Consider the following 19,475-nt stretch of genomic DNA (forward strand, 5'->3'; position numbering starts at 1 on the left):
TGCTCTGGTATTAGGGTTCTCCCCAATTCCCCTGTGATTTATTCATTTCCCTCATATCCATCCTCTCCTGGTAATACTCATGAATTCTTTCTTATTTTTAACATTTCCCTATGCTCTCTTTTATTATATAATTTTAAATGTGGAATTCAACAATTTCAAGTAGTTATGCCATTTATGTCCACTGTGTCATTTTTACTCTCGTTTGTCATTTTGTGTTTCCTTGAGGGGAGTTATATAAGAGCTAGAAGTGCCACACTGACTCACAGTCCTGGTCCCTTCGGCCCAATAATCCTCTGCGAAAGGGACAAGAAGAGATGTTTTGTGGAGAGCAGTCTATTTCACATTCGCAGACTGAGACTGCATGTACTGTCTGATGTTGACTTAAAACATCTCTCCAGCCCCTTCATCTGTCACCTGAAAACCTGTCTGCCATCTTCTGGAATCTTGATGGGGCTACAGACATTCATTCTGCACCTCTGTGGAAGTGTGGAGCATACACTGGTGGTAGGGAGCACGGAGGAGTGGAAGAATACCGGGTTGATGCTGTGGGGTTCGTCCTGCCCATGGAGAGAGAGACCAGGAGTCTAAGGACACACTTGCCCAGGCGGGCACCTGGGCATCAGAGCAGGGCATGCATTGCCAAGGGAAAGCTGCCAGGCTGCCTCTCAAGGGGTTGCCCAGCATGGTAGGCCTTACCTGGGTGAATTTTCCAAGACCAAGGCTCAGGCTCACAACATGTGGGTTTAGATCTTGGGGCAGACTCATGCTAAGCAGTTCACGGGAGGTAGATGTGTAGAAACCCAGGATGCCAGACTGCTGGCCCACACTGAGAACCCTGCCTGCCGGGTAGGTGGGGAGCACTAGTACCCTTGCTCTCTCCTGCACTGGAAGCACATCCTAATCTGAAGGTTGTCTGGTGAGCACTGTCAGAGTGAGGGCATGTAGGTGGGTAAAGGAGAGAGGAACTGGGTGTCAGGACTGCCTGGCTGCGCACTTGGAATTCTCGAGCTCTGACGCTGTTGCCCAGTTTGTCTCTATTACGCGGTTGGTTGGTTGGTTGGTTGGTTTTATGCTTCCTTGGCTGACCAAACCTCACTCTGATTTGAGTCTTCCTTTCCTAAAATTTGTTAGAATTTACACATAGGTCCAGGGCATATCTTTTTCCCCCACCTTGGGGAAATTTAAGGTAACTCTTCATATTTCTTGCATGACCCATGATTACTGATTTACATTTTACTTCTGAGCAGGCTTTGTATTTCCCTCACATCTGGGATTTTAGTAGACCTCTCACTATAGCCTTCTTCTACTGGTAATACGTAAACCGACTGTTTTAGCCTGCCAGGCCCAATTTGCTCATCTGTATAAGGCACCAGATTAATTAGCTAACCACTAAACTAACTTCTAACTTTAAATTTCTACTTTCAAGTTTTAAAAGATTCTCCTCTTAATAATAAAAAAAATTTTTGTGATTTCTTGAAGCTATTAAATGGCATGATTCCTGACCAAGTCCCCCTGGCTGGCTGGCATTAATCAGGCTGGCACCTTTCCTTGGCCTTTTTTTTAAAGAACAGGTTCAGTCATTCATGACTTGGCATTCCAGCTCTGTCCTCACAGTGCTTCTCTGGACAAATCAATCACCTTTCATATTCAACTGAGGCTTCTAAAATGATTTTCTAATTCTCTTTTTCATCAGTGATTTATTAGCTGGAGTTCTTCTAGAGTGAAGGACTTTTTCTTATCAGCTATTTGGTTACCTTGAAATATTGTTAATAAAGGAAAGGACAGATGCTCACTTCTTTCCTTTATCAATTTCTTAAGTAATGAATTGAGATTTTAGCAACTTCCAATGTTGATCAATATGTGTTTTGGATTTTTTTAAATCTTTCAAACTCAGAATTTGATATATTTCATATGTGTCTGTAGGTGTGAACCATATTGATATAATCTCTGTAAATTGGTGCAATTAATATTGTTTTTGATGAGATTGGCACGATGTATGGGATTTGCTTCAAACTATTCTGGCACCTAACAAGCAAACCAACAACAAAGGGAGTGATATAGATGAAAAAAAAGATTGGAGAAATATTTTGTTTTTCAACTTTATGGAAAAATCTTGATCTTTGTTAAAGCTGGGTAGTGGGTTCATGGGGTTCATTATACTATTATTTTTGCTTTTGATATGTTTGAAAATTTTCCATATAAAATAGCTCTAGAAATGTACATAATTCTCAGGTTATCAGAGGTGTAAATCTGAGTTCAGTCATTGACTCCGGCCTCTACATGAATCCCACGAAGAAACTTCTTTGATTTTTATTGAAATTCCAGATACCTCAGCATCAGTTCCTAATCCTTATAGCCCCTAAAGCAGCATGCCAAATGAGTGCATATTTTCCAGGATTTTGGAAATCATTTAAACTTTTGACTTCATTGGATCCCGATTCATAAAATTCTTGTGATATCTGAGGTTGTCCACTTTTGAATAAAACAGTGTTCAGTGAATATTGTTAATGTGAAAATCACTTGGTATCACAATTCCAGTGTCACACACTCACAATTCTAGTGTCACACACATCCCCTAAGAACCTGAAACATAGTTGCTTATGCTCTCTGGATTTCATGCCAGAAAACAATCTGGCATTTCAGCCTTTCTGAACTGACTTCTTCACTCTAATGGTGCTATTTCTCTTCCAGGTTTAAGTTTATCTATTCATGGGGCTGAAAAGCGTTTGCAAGTCCATCAACGGCGAAGTGTGGCAAGCCGCCCAGGGTCACGCCGCCTGCCCGTGGTCAGGCATTCCTCACTCCCACCGAGTAGAAGGTCAATAAGAATGGAGGCAAGCTCTTCTGGAATCACCAATGGCAAGACCAAGGCCTTCCACGCAGGTAATGCATGGGGAAAGGTCAACAAGGACTCACGTTAGTGACAACCTAAAACAGCCTGTGTTATATTTCCATTGGCTAATTATGCCATAATCCCAGTTAAGCTTGCCTTTTTAAAGAATTCTGTTTCTCCCCTTTTCTTTACTCAAACCAGTGGTAAATGTCACCAAGACCAATAAGAAGAGAGCGCGTGTGGCGCGTCAGAAAGGCTAAGGCTACATTCTGCCCACAGTGGTAGAATCTAAATGAAAATCTAAGTGAATAAACTTGCTCAGTTAGGGAAAAAAGCTTATTGTATAATAAAACAAGAAATTTTGCCATTTTCATGATAATTTGTTCCAGGAGAGACCAGGGAATTAGTCAAACTGAAAATGCCCACTTTGAAGCCCAAGGTACCTGGTTTCACTTGTCTGCATCCGCCTACGATGAGGGCAGAAGATTGGGGTCATATTAAGTTTCAAGGTTATAGGAAGCATTTTAACATGTAAAAAATGTTAAAATGAATCAATATCAAAGCAGGTCATTCCAAGAATAGGTTTTATTTGCTAGTTTGGATGAGAAGCTCATTGGCGTGTTTCTCATTCATTCAACCATACACTGAGCGCCTGCTATACGTCAGGCACTATTTTAGGTGCTGAGGAAACATCAGTGGAAAAGGAAACTTTAATGTCCACATGACTCATAAAATCATTGAAGTTTGAGGAAATTTAGAAGTCATTTAGTGTAACTCTCACCCAATCCTGATTCCTTTGTGTAATGTCCTGGCAGGTGGTCACCCAGCCCCAACTAAAGCCAGCCTCCATCTCTAGCCATGTCACGCCACCCCCTCTCTCTCGCACTTTCTTTCTCTCTTTCAGTTGATAAGGTTTTTGGCCTGAGTAAATTGGATTGGTATACAATGGAGAAGCCCGCAAGGGAAACAGATTTGGTGGGTTTTAAAAGGCAGAAGTAGGGCCAAGATCAGAAGTCTGATAGTGAACCTACTAATACTGAGAACTGGCAAGATCATGTAAGCGGTGGGATAAACATGTCTGGAGCTTGAGAGATTGGTCTGGGAAGGAGATATAAAATTGACTGTTGTTGACATATAAATAGCCTTTGAAGCAGTGAGATGAAAAGCAATGACAAAAGAAAGGAGTGAAGATGAAGGGGAGAGGATTCAGAGCTGAAATCTGGGGCACTCCGACAGTAAGGGGAGAGAGGACGTGAGTCAGCAGCAAAGACCAGGACAGAACGCCCAGTGAGGATGGACAGAAGCCATAAAGTACGTGTCTTAGAAGTTAAGTAAAGAAGGTTTATCAAGAAGAGAGGAGTGATTATCAAGGTTCAACGTTGCTAGAAGTCAAGTAAGTCAAAGACTAAGAATTGGCCATTGATTTTAGTGAAGTGAAGATCCATGGTGATTTTGATAAGAGCAGCTTAGGTGAAGTGTTTGGGATGACACCCTGATTAAAGTAGATTTAAGAGAGAATGGAAGGGTATGAATTGGATACTCTGAACATAGACAACTTTCTTTTTTAGCAGTTTTGATGTGAAGGATAGTGAAGAAATAGGGGAGCAGCTGGAGGACAAGTAAGGTTCAGGGAGAGTTTCTTTTCAGAATAGCAGCCCTCCAGCAGATAATTCATGATGTTGGAAAGGGGGGAGAGTTCGTGATGTAGGCGTCAGTGAGAGAGATGAGAGCTGTGTGCGACACAATCATGACTAGTTCATCTGTGACAGCAGATGGGAAGGGAGAATAGGTGGATGTTGGCAGTGGGATAAGGGTCTAAGAAGTTCTTTCCCCATTTTGTCAGTTTTATTTGTAATTGGGAAGCAGGGTCATCACTGAGAATGAGAGTGGAGCCGGGAGGGAGGCATGGTGTGATGACATGAGGGACCGAGGCAATGTGATTGCCAGTCACATCCAAGGGCCACTGGAGATTTATGGTCATGGTTGAAGTTACACTGGTCACCATGGTTGTGCGTTTTGCTTTAACCTTGTTTAGCCACATGAGTGCAGACATAGAATAGATGGGGAGTTAGATTTAGTCAGGGTTGCAGTTGTGCCAAAGAAATAGGAAAAGAGTGCATGAGCGGGAATGACTTTGACAATCGATTATGTGATTTAAGCTTTGTCAAGAGGAACAGTGGAAAGCTGATAGGCTCAGTTGGTTGTCAAAGGTTGAAAAGGTGTTGAGGTAGGGTCATGGGAGGAAGAGCTGGAAAGACAAGAGGTAGTGGTGAGAGGGGGGATGCATCACACTGATATTAGGGGGGGGCGCTGTTATTAGTAATAAGCTGGTCTAGGCTAGGGTATGAAATGAGCGACTGTTACAGGGTGAAGGGGAAGATTACAGGAGGAAAGAATTCTCAGGACCGAGACACCAGTATTTGGGAAGGATCATCTATGTAGATATCGAAATCGTCAAGAATTGAATAGTTTTGGGAGAGGGATGCTAAGTCAGGAGTTAACCTCATCAGGAAATGAGGGAGCATGGCCTGGGAGGCAGCAGGTGAATGCGGTGATAAGGGTAGAAGGTGATATAATACAACAACTCGAGATTTATACCTGGGGGTGTTTAGTGAAGAGGAAAGAACAGCTGTCTCAGGTGGCATTAAGACTCAAAGAAGTCTTCTAACTGTAACTGTGTATGGTGGCAGATGCTCACTAGATTTACTGTGGTGATCATTTCTCAATATATACAAATATCACTCATCATATGTACAGCTAAAACTAATAATATGCCACTTATTCCTCAACAATGAAAAGAGACTCAAGGATGATACCTTCTCCTCCATATCCATTGGTGTCAGGGCTGTAGGAGAAAACAGGCCCCTATGAAAGAGCCACGGGGAAGCCTCTGGGGAGAGCCAGGCTTTCGTTAGAGAAGATGAAGGGAACGGTCTGAGGAAAGACTGATGATGGGCCCAATGAAGGGTTTGGGATGTTGGGGAGTTGCTTTCAAAGGCTCTCTTTAGTTATTTTCTCAGACCACCCCAAAGTTCTTCTCCAAAGAAGACAATTAACATTATCCTTTCCCCGCTTAAAAGTCTCCGTGGCTGTCCAGAAGAAAGTGCAGGCTTGTGATCCCTCTGCACTTCACCCTCCCCCTAATTCCTCCTGGCTTATGTCCTTTGGGCTCCGTAACCTGCCCGTTCTGGTTGAACCACCCCCAGCTCTTTGCTATTGCTCTAGTAGGCCTTCACTTTCCATGTCGCTGTCACTGCTCAAGCTCCTCCCTGTTTTTGGAATGGCCCTTCCCCAATTAATCTCTGCTTCTCATTTCTTCAAATGTAACCCAGATTCCACTTTCTCCCCAAGGCCTTTCTAGATCTCACTGGTCAGAACTGATCTACAGAGCTTGGAACCTGTATGGCAGTCTACCTGTTTTTAGATTTTATAGTCCCCGGAAGGCAGGAACTGCATTTAATTTATCTTTCTATTTTCCATCTTCCCTAACCCCGTGTATTATTCAGAGTAGGTTCCACTACTAAGTGATTACTATTTGCTATTTGTCGAATCTATTCCACCCATTGGATACAGGTACATTCTGAACTTATACAGAGTAAACCTAATTCTTCTTTAAAATGACAATTCTTTAGTTGTTCAGAAACTCATCTTGAGCTGTTTGTCAACTGAAACATTTCCTAGTTTCTTCAATGCTTCTTTCAGGGACACTTTTTTCAGTTTCTTTAGCATCCTACCCACTCTGCTCTTAGAAACAGTCTTATTTTACGGCTTCCTCTTTGAAAATACAGTGCCCAGAATTGCATAGCCAATTCTGCTCGTGTCTGACCCAGGCAGAGTACAGCCAGCCTTTCATTGATATCCTGTACTGATGTTAATGTAATACCATTTTAAAAAAATGTTATTGAGGTATTTCCTAACAGTGTAACATCAGCATGGGATAATTTAGCGTATCTCTAGTCACTGCTCTCATCCTAGAAACACATCACTACAGCCCTGGCTGCTGTGGCTCAGTTGGTTGAGTCCCATGCACCAAGAAGTCACTGGTATGATTCCTGGTCAGGACCCTTCCCCATCCAAACAATCATATACTTTTATATCTAGAGCATGATTGACAAAACTGGGAAAGGGGGGAAAATTTAGATCTGGTTACAGGAGCGAGTCTCAGAGAGCAAATCTGAAAGCTTCCAGAATCACAGGGAAGGAGAAGGAAAGCTTTGACATTTGCTGGGAGTTACGGTGGCAGCTTCATCTCAGCAGTTCATTTTTCCCCTCAGTCACTCACTGCTGGTTTTCCTTTGACTGTTATAGTTGCTGGGAGGGTCCTTGCTTTTATTACTTTAAAACCAGCATTTCAGCCCGGCTGGGCGTGCCTCAGCAGGTGAGCATCAGCCTGGGATCCAGGCGATCGAGGTTCGATTCCCGGTCAGGGCACATGCCCGGGTTGCGGGCTGGATCCCCAATGACTCTCTCATCATTGATGTTTCTGTCTGTCCCTCTCTCCCTCTCCTTTCCTCTCTCTGAAATCAGTAAAGATATATTTAAAAATATATATATACAACCAGCATTTCAGTGGTAAGTTGGATGTATTGGGATAAGGCTAAATTTCTCAAATCTTTACAGTAGCAATACATTTAAGGATTAAAAACCTGTGTTTATATATCTACATATGATAGCACAATTTTTAATGCCCATATCCTAAATCTTAGAGCATTTGATATTGTCAGACATCACCTACTTTGCTTAGTTTATTGCATCATTTCTGGGCGAGTGAGTATTTGTAAACAGATAGTAACGAGGAAATAGCCCTTCGGTAGCATGATAATTATTTGCAAAAATAGTTAAGGTCCTTTGGTTACTTAAAGCCTCTCTCTTTCTGTACTTAGTGGAAATTTTCTCAACCAAAAAGAAAAAGAAAGAAAGAAAACCACACACCACATGCACTCACATACATTCCCCCCCAACACACATACGTGGAGACACAAAAGACAAACAAAAATCAATCTGTATTTAATATAACAAATAATGTATTGACTTTAAAGGAGCATTTTGATGTGCTTTTGCAATATTTCAGCCAGTCATCTGAATGTTTGTGCTTCCTTTTGTGAAGTTAACTACCTACTTTTTGTTTCTCAAGATCAAGTTGAGTTGCAAGAAATCTAACCCTTTATTTAATGTCAGGTTTTCATAGCACAAACTTAAAGTCTTAGTTTTTTATAGAGACAGACTCATAGATAGAGAGCAGGCAGACAGCTCTGATGGGAGGAGTGTGTTGGGGGGGAGGGATTGAGCAAAAAAGAAAAAATAAAGAGAGAGGACTCATGGACGTGGACAGCAGTGTGGTGACTGTGGGACGGAGGAGGGGGGTTGGTGGGGTGGAAGAGGGCCCAGGGGATAAATGGTGATGGAAAAAATAAAAATAAAGTCTTAGTTTTTTAAACTGTCACCTAAAACACTTTTGTGCTGTTATTTCTGTTTATGCCAATGTTGTAGAATATCTTTATTGCCTCTTTCTAGTGGGGTATGAGCCTGGATGTCATAATATAAACACTGGAAATTCACTCACTTAAGCACCCACCCTCACTAACGAAACAGTTTCAAGGTAGCTTCTTAACTCCTTTTGTTTTTATTGTATTTTTTTCCTTTTTATTGAATTTATTGGGGTGACACTGGTTAGCAAAATTATACAGGTTTCAGGTGCACAACTCCACAACACATCCTCTGTACACTGTATTGTGTGTTCTCCACCCAGAGTCAAGTCTCCTTCCATCACCGTTTATCCCCCCTCTACCTTCCTCCACCTCCCCCAACCCCTCCCCTGGCAATCACCACACTCTTGTCTGTGTCCATGAGTTTTTTCTCTTTTTTCCCCTTTTCGCTGAATCCAGCCGCACCCCAGCCCTCCACAGCCCCCCGACAACTGTCAGCCTGCTCTCTGAGTCTGTCTCTATTTGCTTTATTTTTTCATTTTTTTTCTTTTGTTTTTTAAAGGATGTTTTAAAACTTACCACTTCGAAAGGAAAACCTAACAGAGCAAGTGAAGCTCCCAGGTACCACTGTGAAGTTTTTCTTTCAAGGTGTGAATTTTTTACACTGGCTTCTATTTTTTTTTTTTTTTTTTTTTAAGTAACGGGAGCATATGGCTTTATAATTGAGTGTTTTTCTATCAAGACAATAAATTTCACCGTTTAGGATTCAGTAACACTTAACAGATAGAAGAGCTGTCCTTGCAAACATTGCAGATGACATGCCACAACGTTGTACGTCTGTGCTCCCCCCCCTTTCTCTAGTTAGAGCAGGATACGGATGACTTGTATCCTCCCTGAATCCGTTACGGGGGGGACCAGCTTGAACCCTGAGCGGCCTGGGCAGAGCTGTGTTGTACACAGGCCTTGCTTGGCACGCTTTGCTATGAATGGGCTCTCTAAGGACAAAGGAAAGCACGCTTTTCTTCTTTTCAGCATATTTGCTTAAAATCTGCTAATTCTACAACATGCGCTCCCTCCCCAATCCCAGAGCCCCGTCTTGGAAACTCTGGTTCCAAGTCTTTGCTGTGAATAAATCCCCCCCGCGGTTCTGTGCAAGTTCTTAATTAACCCTGCACAGCGTCTTAGCCTGGTTTCAGAAAGGGAGGAGAGAAATGGGGGGATGAGCCCCTTCAAAACCTACTCCAACTGCAACAGGATTTGTTTTCCTTTTCACATAAATGGGATGTAGATGATTCTGTTGGGGGGGGGCGTGCAGAGATTGTCTTTTATCATCAAGAGATTCCTTTCAAAAGCCTTTAGGGGGATTCAGGTGAAGGACCCCCCATCTGTGGTGGGGAGCTGGCTGCTCCTCTGAGTGCCCCTCCCCCAGGCACACAGTAGTGACTTTGTGGATTAGTTGTCCGCCGGTTGCCTGCCTCATCTCAGTCATGCTGTTTGCAGGACTCCTGCTTTCAGTCCCTTCATACTCAGTGTCACTGTTCGGGGTCTACTATGAAATGCATGCTCCCTGTTCTGCTTTATTTTCTAGCTTTGTCTTGTCTTTCCCAAATTATGTAGCTTGCTCTTTTGTACAGTGAAAATTTCATTCTGACTTTTACTAAACACACACTGTAAGAATGATCATTGATCTTATTTTCTTCTTTTTCATGTATTTGTAAAGATTTTTGGCATATGAATGTAATAATATTGACAGCGCTGGCTCTATAACTTGCACTGTTTTGTATTAGGTCAACCCTTTTCAGGGAGTAAAAAAGGGCCTACTGTGTGTTTAAAGAATATCAAGTATAAGCCCGGTACCGAAGTGGGTATACACACTGCATGTTTTCATAGGTGGCACTTTTATGTATCGTGTTGGGTGGTTGTTCTAGATTGGACTCTTAAATACTATGTTTGAGGCTGGGTTGTCATTTTTATAACCATCCTGGTGTTTTAGTGCCATTATTTATTACTTTTGATATACGGAATGGGCCGCGTGCATTTATAGAGCAATAAGGGGATGTATATCATGTGCCTTGTTTTAAACCAAATAAGAACTGAATGCATGAATCAATAAAACTGATTAAAATGGGAAAAATACGTATTTAAAACTCATATTATTCTGCAAGGTAGATGGGACTTCGATTTCTTTCTTTTGTTTTTATTGGACTTATACTAACGCATCATAGCTCTGTTGAGAGATTATACAAGAGCTCTGAAACTGAGTTTCTTATTTGCAGTGAGTCATAGATCTTAGAGACAACATGGACATTTTAGCCACATTGAGGCCTATTAAGTCATCCACCTACTTTTTACAAAATTAATAATCCCAGTTTCCAAAGTGCTTTCTGAATGCCAGTTGTTAAGTACGAAAAGAAATAGCAACACAGTCTTGTAGATCTCTGTGCCATCACCCTAGATGATTTTAGTTCATGTCCCTCTGAGTTTAAAGACTTCTCTGAGTGCCTACTAGGTAATAACTAGCATTTATTTGGAAGATACTTCCTCAGGGCTGAAATGGCGTAGAGCTACTACACATGGCCCTAAGCTCACAGTCACGTCCAAAGAGGTGATCAGTCAGTGTTCTTTGGTTATAAATAACTGAAACCAATTTTTTAATCCACCCAAAGAAGGAATTTAAATCTGAGTGATATGGAAAGAAAAGCCGGAGAACCACCCGTGGAAAAGGAACAGAATCCAAGAAAAGAGCTATTTGACTCTCTGGAATAAATGAACCCTTACCATTTTTTTTTGGTTTTGCATTTTTTCGCTCAAGTTTTGAAGACCTGGGAGAGACACCCTCCTGGCTGTGCACCTTTCCCTTGGTCGGGTAGAGGGTGATGAGAGAAAGGACAGGGCAGAAGGAGACGTCTCTCTCCTTCAGCTTTTATAATAGGAGGGTAGGACCTCTTGGTTTCTCCTCCCTCCCAGGCTGCACACAGTAAAGGACAGACTCTTCCCCACAAGGAAAGAGAGGTGGTGTTAGAAGAGGGAGATGGACGTGAAAAACACACAGTGCGGAGATCTGTACTTAACCTACTAGAATAGAAGTCGAACTGTGCTAGGGCTGGAACAGAGATATAAATAAAGTTATGGGAACATTCTTATTGCGGAAAATTTAAGAAGAATTCAAAAGGCATGCGGTTTAAAAACTGGACTTTGAAGGCCAACCAGGAGCATGGGGGGGGGGGTGGCCACTCAGATATAGGAACAAACATAATAATAGAGGCAGTGCATTATGCTGATTGTGAATGCAAGCTTTGTTGTTAGATTTTTAAACCCAGATATGTTACCTAATAGCTCTAGACTTGACCAAATGACCTAATTGCTCTGAATCTCAGTTTCCTCATTAGCAACATGAGGATATTAATACCTGTCTTACGGCGTTAGGGTTGCTAGATGAAATACAGAGCTCACAGTTACATTTCAGACAGACTATGATTACTTTTGGTGTGTGCATCAAATATTGCATGGGGCACACTTGTAAGAAGAAATTATTAGTTGTTTATTTGAAATTCAGATTTAAACTGGGAACCCTGTCTTTTTATGTTTAATACCTGGCAACCCTATACAGCATTGTTTTGACAATTAAGCAAATTCACTCACTTAAAGAGCTCAGTCTGATCCTTGTCACATAGCAGATGCTCAGTAATAAATGGCAGTGATGGTTTCTGTTGTCACCGTCATCACAGGCATATTTCTGAAGCCTGAAAGACCATATTTTTCTAATCATTTCCTGCTCAGTCACTGTACCATAGACCATTTCCCGGTTAGCTCGTGTCGACACCAGTAAGAGGACTTCTCCTTTTCTACCCTGACACAGGGCCGCTCACCCTCGTCTTTATTCCTATGGTTTCTCTTTCCTTCTGATTGTGTCAGATGTTTCCCTGCGTATTGATATCATTTGACTTTATCTTTTAGCCACTCATAATTAATGAATATTATTTTCTATTCCCTTTCATAGTGTAATACTAAGAGTAGTAAGAGCACCAGGCTTGGGAATATAATTTAAGAGTCAAGAACAGAGTCAACTGAGCATTGATTGCAATTTGTTGAATTGGAAACTGTAAAGCTTAGTGGGTTTGGAACGAATTATCCCACTTTGATGACTATGCCATATATATAGAATAACAACCCTTCTGAAACCTAAAATATTTCTCTTGCTTCTCTATCTGTGAGGCGCATCATATAGTCCTAGAGAAATGTCATTGGTCACAGGATATGTCCTTTATTCTCTTGTAGAGTTTATAGAATGATGTTTTGTTGCTATGTTTGGTTATTTTCCCAAGTAATTTTAACCTTCTTTCATCTCTCTTTTAAAAACGTAAGCAGCCCTTTCCCCCTTTACGCATGGTTACTTTTTGCTTATGTAGCTGTGGCATTTAAATGCTGGGACAAGTTGATATCATAGGAGAGAAACTTTAAGATGTTGTTTCCAGTGAGCTAGAGTAACTGGAGTGCTATCTGTGTACAGAAGAATTAAATGTTTGATAGTAATAAAATTAACAGCTACAATTTGTTAAGCATTTCCCCATATTTCCAACCTCAAGCACTGTCAAGCTATTTGCACCCATTATCTCATTTAATTCCCATAATATCCTCATGCTATTGTCCTTTGTTATGGTTGGGGAAACAGGCACAGAGAAGTTCAGTAACTTGCCCAAGGACATACAGCCAGTCGGTGGCAGAGGCAAGATTCCAACCCGGTGGTTGGAGTCTCTCGTTCCTTGTGCTGTTACCTAGTTCTTTAAGCAAATTGATAGCAATATTTCTAGCAAGGTAATGTAACAAAGCCTTGGAAAATTTAAATTAAAAGCCCTGTCATAGTTCAAACCTTAGCATATGAAGACCATACCGAAGAAGGAACCACCAGGGTTGTGTTGAAAACATACATAGTCACCCTAACGGGTTATTATCTCATACTAGGTAAGTGATGCTCCACTTTGTAGCCTCTTTTTTGTTCTACTCTGCAGTAGACCTTTGTTTTTTCATCTTCCCTTTTTCTAGCTCCAAACAAAACTCACTCCTGCTTCCCTGAGTTTCAAAGCTTACTCCCGGGCCCTCATGTCAAGGCCTGGTCTCAGATTAGGGAACAGACTGAACTCAGCCAGGGCCTTTCAGATGCTCTTCCACCCTGTACACAGCAGTGTCATGTTTTAGCCACACTGCAGAAAATAAATCTTATATGTGGGATGAAAAAAACACACAACTAAATGGCTAGGAAAAAGAGAATAAACTCTACTTAAAGATAGCATTGAAAATTGCAATTTCACTTTGTTTATAAACAAGCAGTTATAGAAGAAATGAGTCCTCAGTCTAGTCTAGTGCTTTTCAATTTATACCACAACTTGACCTCGAAGATACTATTATCATATAAAATTTCTACTATTAAACAGAACTCCACATGCTAAAAAACGACAAATAAACAACCCAGGAGTACCAGAGGCTGTGGGGAGAGCTAGAGATGAGGAGCCATTAAGGAAAGATTTAAATAAGGAAAGACAGCCAACAGACAAGTCTTTCTGGGCGGACTTGTCCCTGGTTCTGCCAAGATGAGAGTCAAGATCCAACTCATTCTTTAGGGGGAAAAAATGAAAAAAGTAAATGCATGACCAATCTCGACAACAATAATCATCATGGCATCACCACCTCACATTAGATGCTGCTCTATTGTTTCCAAAGGGCTTTCACAAATATTTCTCCCACATCTCATTTAGTTCTGGCAGCAGTCGGTGAGGTGGAAGTACCCCTATTTTTTTCAGAATGAAATTGCTTGCTCCAAAGTACAAAATTAGTAATTGATAGACCCCAGCTAAAACCTATGTCTTTAATTTCTTATGGGTGTTTCTTTTGTTGTCGTTGTTATTTTCACTGTGACCGTTTTCTTTTTCTTGAAGATGAGAATCAGTTGAGTGTGAGATGTTGGTGTTTTTTACATCACTTTATCTGAATACAGACATTGTTTTGAGATTTGTGGCTGCTGCTTCCTTACTGAGCCTAAGGAATCTGGCTTCCCTTGAATAGACCTGAAGCCTGGATGAAAGGATATATTTGTTTTCCTATCTGTGGAATGGATTTTTGGTGTGGCTGGAAGATAAGATCTTCCACATGGCTTTGAGATTATGTTGAATACAAACAGTGCGAGCTCCTTAAAGGGGCTTCTGTTTTATTTCTCACTGCTTTGAAGGTCAGTGTGATGCATTTCAGACCCGTTAGTGCTGTGGTGTAGAAAGAACACCACATCTGAAGTCATCCCTCATCTGAATCGCTTCCTCTTTATGTGTTTTTAGAAGACGTGTGATGTGAGGTTAGTAAATCGGGGGTGCTTAGGAAAACAAGCTATTTTGGGCGTTGGCAAATGTGGGCATCGATATCTGTGTGCTGAATAACAAACTTGTGCCTAAAAATACATACCAGATTCTTCCCTTCGATATTTGCATTTTCTTTTCCCTTTGCTGAGGGACATGTGCATATACTTCTACCTATATGATGCATTTATAGAGAATTTCCCTAAGAATCTTTTCACAACTGTTGGAACACTCAAAATGAATGATGGAAAGCTATAGAGAAGGCAACCACGAAGAAAACCAAATGATTAATTTCTGGACAGAGTATTGTGTTTTGGGAAATATAAAACTGCATCTTCTGCCTGCAGCTCTTTCAAATAATTTTATAATTAAGAAGCTCGGAGAGATTTAAGTAACCATTAACTCAAGATTATACAACTCTAACTAGTAGCCTAAACCCTACACTGAGCCTAAGCCCTTGACCGTGGTAATCAGTTAACAGTAATGTCTGTTAAGCTTAACTCCCTGACTGGGAGGCGAGAGGCTGACTGATGTACAAGCTCTCATGAGGCTGGTTGTCTTGTAAGGACCACACTCCTTATATCCAGCCAAGCCCCCGGACACCCAGATTTGTCATGCAAGTTAAGATAGTAAACCAGTTTCCTGGTGTCTGTTCTGTAACCCCTCCTAATCTTAGTTTCCCTCTTCCCTTCCTCTGTGAGCTCTGTTGTCATAACAACAGACCGCAGCCTCTGGGAGCCTGGAGGACCCCCGCCGGGCTCTGCCTGCAGGAGGCACCAATCCTTCCTGCCATTTGCAGCTTTGGAGCTCAGATTTCCAAGCCCTCTCTGGAACTCTTAGTGCAGGGATGCATTATCATCCAGGAGGTGACTATCTTGCCAACCCAGGGACACATGGAAGCAATTTTGCTGAAGGTCAGCCATTACTGGCAGAAGCAGTGGGATTATTATTTCCATTTTCAACCTGGGAAACATCCGACAGCTATTAGCCAAATGTGGTTCTCCGGTAACCCAGTCCAGAACTGGGTCCTTAAAACTACTCAGCGTTAATCATTTAGAGGGATATTTGTAGCTTTCATAGTGATTATTGTGGGTGAACTGATCTGTTTTTTTTCCTACTAATACAAAGCTGAGCTTTCTCCTGTGAAAAAATGATCTGTCATATCACTAGATTTATAGTTATGCAACACTAATATAAAAAGAGCATGATCGGGGGTGTCTTTTACAGTAGCAGTTATGCAGCATGCTTTATTGCAATACCTTTATAGCTTATGGCACATTAAATAGATTTGGGGAAGCACTATAAATGAAGTTAAGAACCAGAGATGGAAAGTTTTTCCAGAACCAGTGGCATATCCCACATGTAAATCTAGAGTTCTCAATTTCAGATCCTCCAGAAGAAGTGAATTCCTTTTCTTTCTTTACTTCTAAAAGATTTATCTTGGACACTGGCTGATACAGGGAAAGTCTGTACCTCCCTCCCTTCTTAATATCATTCTCTGTCCTAGCACTGTCTTAGAAACTCGGAGTTCACTTTTAGGGGGAATTGAAAGCAAACTCCCAGTTTCAAAAATGGTGTCTTTGCAGCGCATCAAGTCCAAAAATATTACATTTGAGGATTTATTTTAGATATTGATATTACCTTTTGAAATATCACTGCTTCCTATTCTGTAAAATATGCTGCATTTGAGGACTGATATGAAATATACCTCTCAGGGCAGGTACTACCAATTTTTATTCCAGAAGATAAATAGAATGTAGACAGAAGCTCAGATCTAGCATCATTTATTATGAGGAAATCACAGAAAATGCCATTTGTCCCCGTAAGCCTACTTTACAGAGTTGCCATCTTTTCTGTTTTATGGGGAAGGTAAGATTTGATTTGTCACAATTTTCTTTATTTCTGCTTAAACATGGAAGAACTATTCCAGTCTAAATTATAGGATTTTTTTTTGGTAAGTTGTTTAACTAGGCCCTCAACCCGGAATTGGCCCTAAATGTGCAGAGAAGGAATATGTCACATAAAAATTTTAGGGGATCATAATGATTTAACACTATGAGCCAAATTATTTTTAACATTTTTTAATAGAGTCTCCAAAAATTTCAACCTCTTCATTTTATAAATGAGAAAAATAAGACTCATTATTTAATGGCTCAGGGTCACATAAAAATGGAATTCAAACCCAGGTTAGTGCAGTGTCAAAATCAGTGTTTTATACCACCTTGTGTAATTTGCAAATCTAAGAACTGTCTATATTTGAGTGAACAAGAAATTGAATTTTAAATAATTTATTTCGCTTATATGTGGACTCTAAAGAATTTAATAAACAGATGAACAGAATAGATTCAATGACATGGAAGCATAGAGCAGACTCACGAATGTCAGAGGGATGGAGGAGGGTGGGTGGGTGGAGGGGGAGAGAGTAACCAAAGAATTTATATGCATATATGCACAACCCAAGGCCACGGACATTGGTGAGGAAGGGGACTGGGGAGGGGGGCGGGACCGGGTGGAATGGGTCGTTGGGGAGGAAAAGGGACATCTGTAATATTTTAAACAAACAAACAAAAAATAAATAATTTATTTAAATTTACTAAACTGAGGCAATATAATATAATATAATAACTAAGAATTATGACTTGGCCCTGGCTAGTTTGGCTCAGTGGTTAGAGCATCAGCCCATGGACTGAAGGGTCCCAGGTTTGATTCTGGCCAAGGGCACGGACCTCAGTTGCAGGCTCGATCCCTGGTCCTAGTCGGGGCATTTGCGGGAGGCAACCAATTGATGTGTCTCTCTCACATCGATGTTTCTCTTTCTCTCTTTCTTCCACCCTCTCTGAAAAGCAGTGGAAAAAATACCCTTGGGTGAGGATTGAAAAAAAAAAAAAAATAGTGATTTGATGGGTGGGTGGAAGGCAAGGGAGAGTGGCAATAACATAAGTTATATTGTCTTATAGCAGAAAACAAAAAGTAATACATAAAATTGATCAAGAAACAATGGAGTACACACATGAATGTGTCTGAAAGAAGTAATAATGCAATCTCTTAAAAGGGGTTGTACTAGGGGGACTGGGATGGGAGTTGAGAAAGGTGGGTTTAACAACTGTTGATTTTCATTATAAGCCCTTTAGTATGTTAAGATTTTCTTTATTATTTGACAAAATTTAAAAAGAAGCAAACGCATGATCTAAAATATGTCTTTCATGGTCACCTGTAGATAGCATATCAAGATGCCTTAAAATTGTGGACTAGAAAGGAAAACTGGGATATTTTCTTAGTCTATGCTCAGTGATACTAATAATGTGAAATTGAAGTAAAAGCATTAACTGAGCAACTACTATTTCTTCAAGGCCTTGTTCTAGGTTCCATAGGAGATAAGAAAGGAGATGCAGTTGGGTCCCAGGCCTCCATCCTGTTACGGTTTAGCTGAGGGTGCTGGAGCCGAGAAGAGATGGAGATGACCAGCAGGGACTCTCGTTTTGTCTGTGTCTGCTCCACATTGTGCTAGCTACTTACCTTACCTTATTCTTGATGGAAAACATGTGCCATAGAAAAGATAAAATGCAGACAGCTATATGGGTTCAGGGAGTGGAAAGTGGCATTTACTCGTTAGGATCAAGCGAAGCATTTAGGATGGGCCTTAAAACAGAAACAGACTCTCAGATACAGAGAACAGAATGCCAGCTGTCAGAGGGGTGGGGGGGTTAGTGGCTGGGCGAAATAGGTGAGGGGATTAAGAAGAAGGGAAGGGAAGGGAAGGGAAGGGAAGGGAAGGGAAGGGAAGGGAAGGGAAGGGAAGGGAAGGGAAGGGAAGGGAAGGGAAGGGAAGGGAAGGGAAGGGAAGGGAAGGGAAGGGAAGGGAAGGGAAAGAAGGAAGGAAGGAAGGAAGGAAGGAAGGAAGGAAGGAAGGAAGGAAGGAAGGAAGGACACAGGCAATAGTATGGTGATTATCAGAGGGAAAGGAGCATGGGGGAGGTAGAAGAGGGTAAAGGGGGGTAAGTGGTGATAGAAGGAGACTAGACTTGGGGTGGTGAACACAGTTCAATATACAGATGATGTGTTATACACTCGTACACCCAAAACCTATATAATTTTATTAACCAATGTCACCCCAATAAATTCAATAAAAATATTTTTTTAAAAAAGCAGAAAGGGATTTATTTCTACAGCCAGAGTTGGAATGGGAAAGGCATTGACATATTTGCTGATCGAGAAACTCATATTTGGAGCTTGTTTCTTTGATTCCTTTTGTCGATAAGCGTTGAGCTAAAATCCATGTAAGCTAGATACAAATCTAAAGTGAATCTTTAAAATTTTGTTTGCTCAGCTGAAGAACTTTTATTAAAAAAGTAAATGTTCTTATCAAGGTTACTTTTTATTGAAACCGCTTCCAACTTTGCTTATGCTATAGAATCACAATTAAGATTTAAGTAGAAACAGGTCTATCAAGCGTGAGAAAAGTTAAAGGCAAGCTTAGAGATGAGCCACGCTGGCTGGGCAGTATTATATCTTTACAACTTAGTAGCTGTGACTTTGAGCAAATTGCACCTTCTTATTACATCTCCTTTTCGGTGTTAAAGACTAAATGAGATAATAAAGTACATAGCACAGAGCCTGGCCAGTAGGCAGTATTGAATATTCTTGTATTTTGTTTTGGTTTGTTTCGTCATTGTGAAGCCTTTGGTTATTGGACAGAACAAAGGTGATTAGCCTTAGGAGAAGTTGAAAGCATGGCCATGGGAACAAAAGCAAATAACCCATTTGAATTCTGGGCCAGCAGGAAGGCACCTTAGTTCTGTCCCATGGAGAAGCTTAGTCTTTCTTTACTTGTAGCCCTACTGCCTTTGTTTCATAATTACTGCAGATCCTCAT

General features: G+C 41.0%; 1 protein-coding gene across 2 annotated transcripts in view; it reads left to right on the plus strand.

Moving 5' to 3' along the window:
- Nucleotides 1-19,475, plus strand: part of ANO4 (anoctamin 4) — a 227,097-nt gene that overhangs the window by 79,079 nt on the left and 128,543 nt on the right. For both annotated transcript variants that reach the window (XM_081127861.1, XM_081127860.1), the window contains exon 2: nucleotides 2,692-2,883. In XM_081127861.1, coding sequence (XP_080983987.1) covers nucleotides 2,829-2,883 — 55 coding nt within the window. In that variant the 5' untranslated portion in view covers nucleotides 2,692-2,828. The remainder of the gene's footprint in view (nucleotides 1-2,691; nucleotides 2,884-19,475) is intronic.

The sequence above is a fragment of the Miniopterus schreibersii genome (assembly GCF_964146895.1).
Source record: "Miniopterus schreibersii genome assembly, chromosome: 2".
Lineage (NCBI taxonomy): Eukaryota > Metazoa > Chordata > Mammalia > Chiroptera > Miniopteridae > Miniopterus > Miniopterus schreibersii.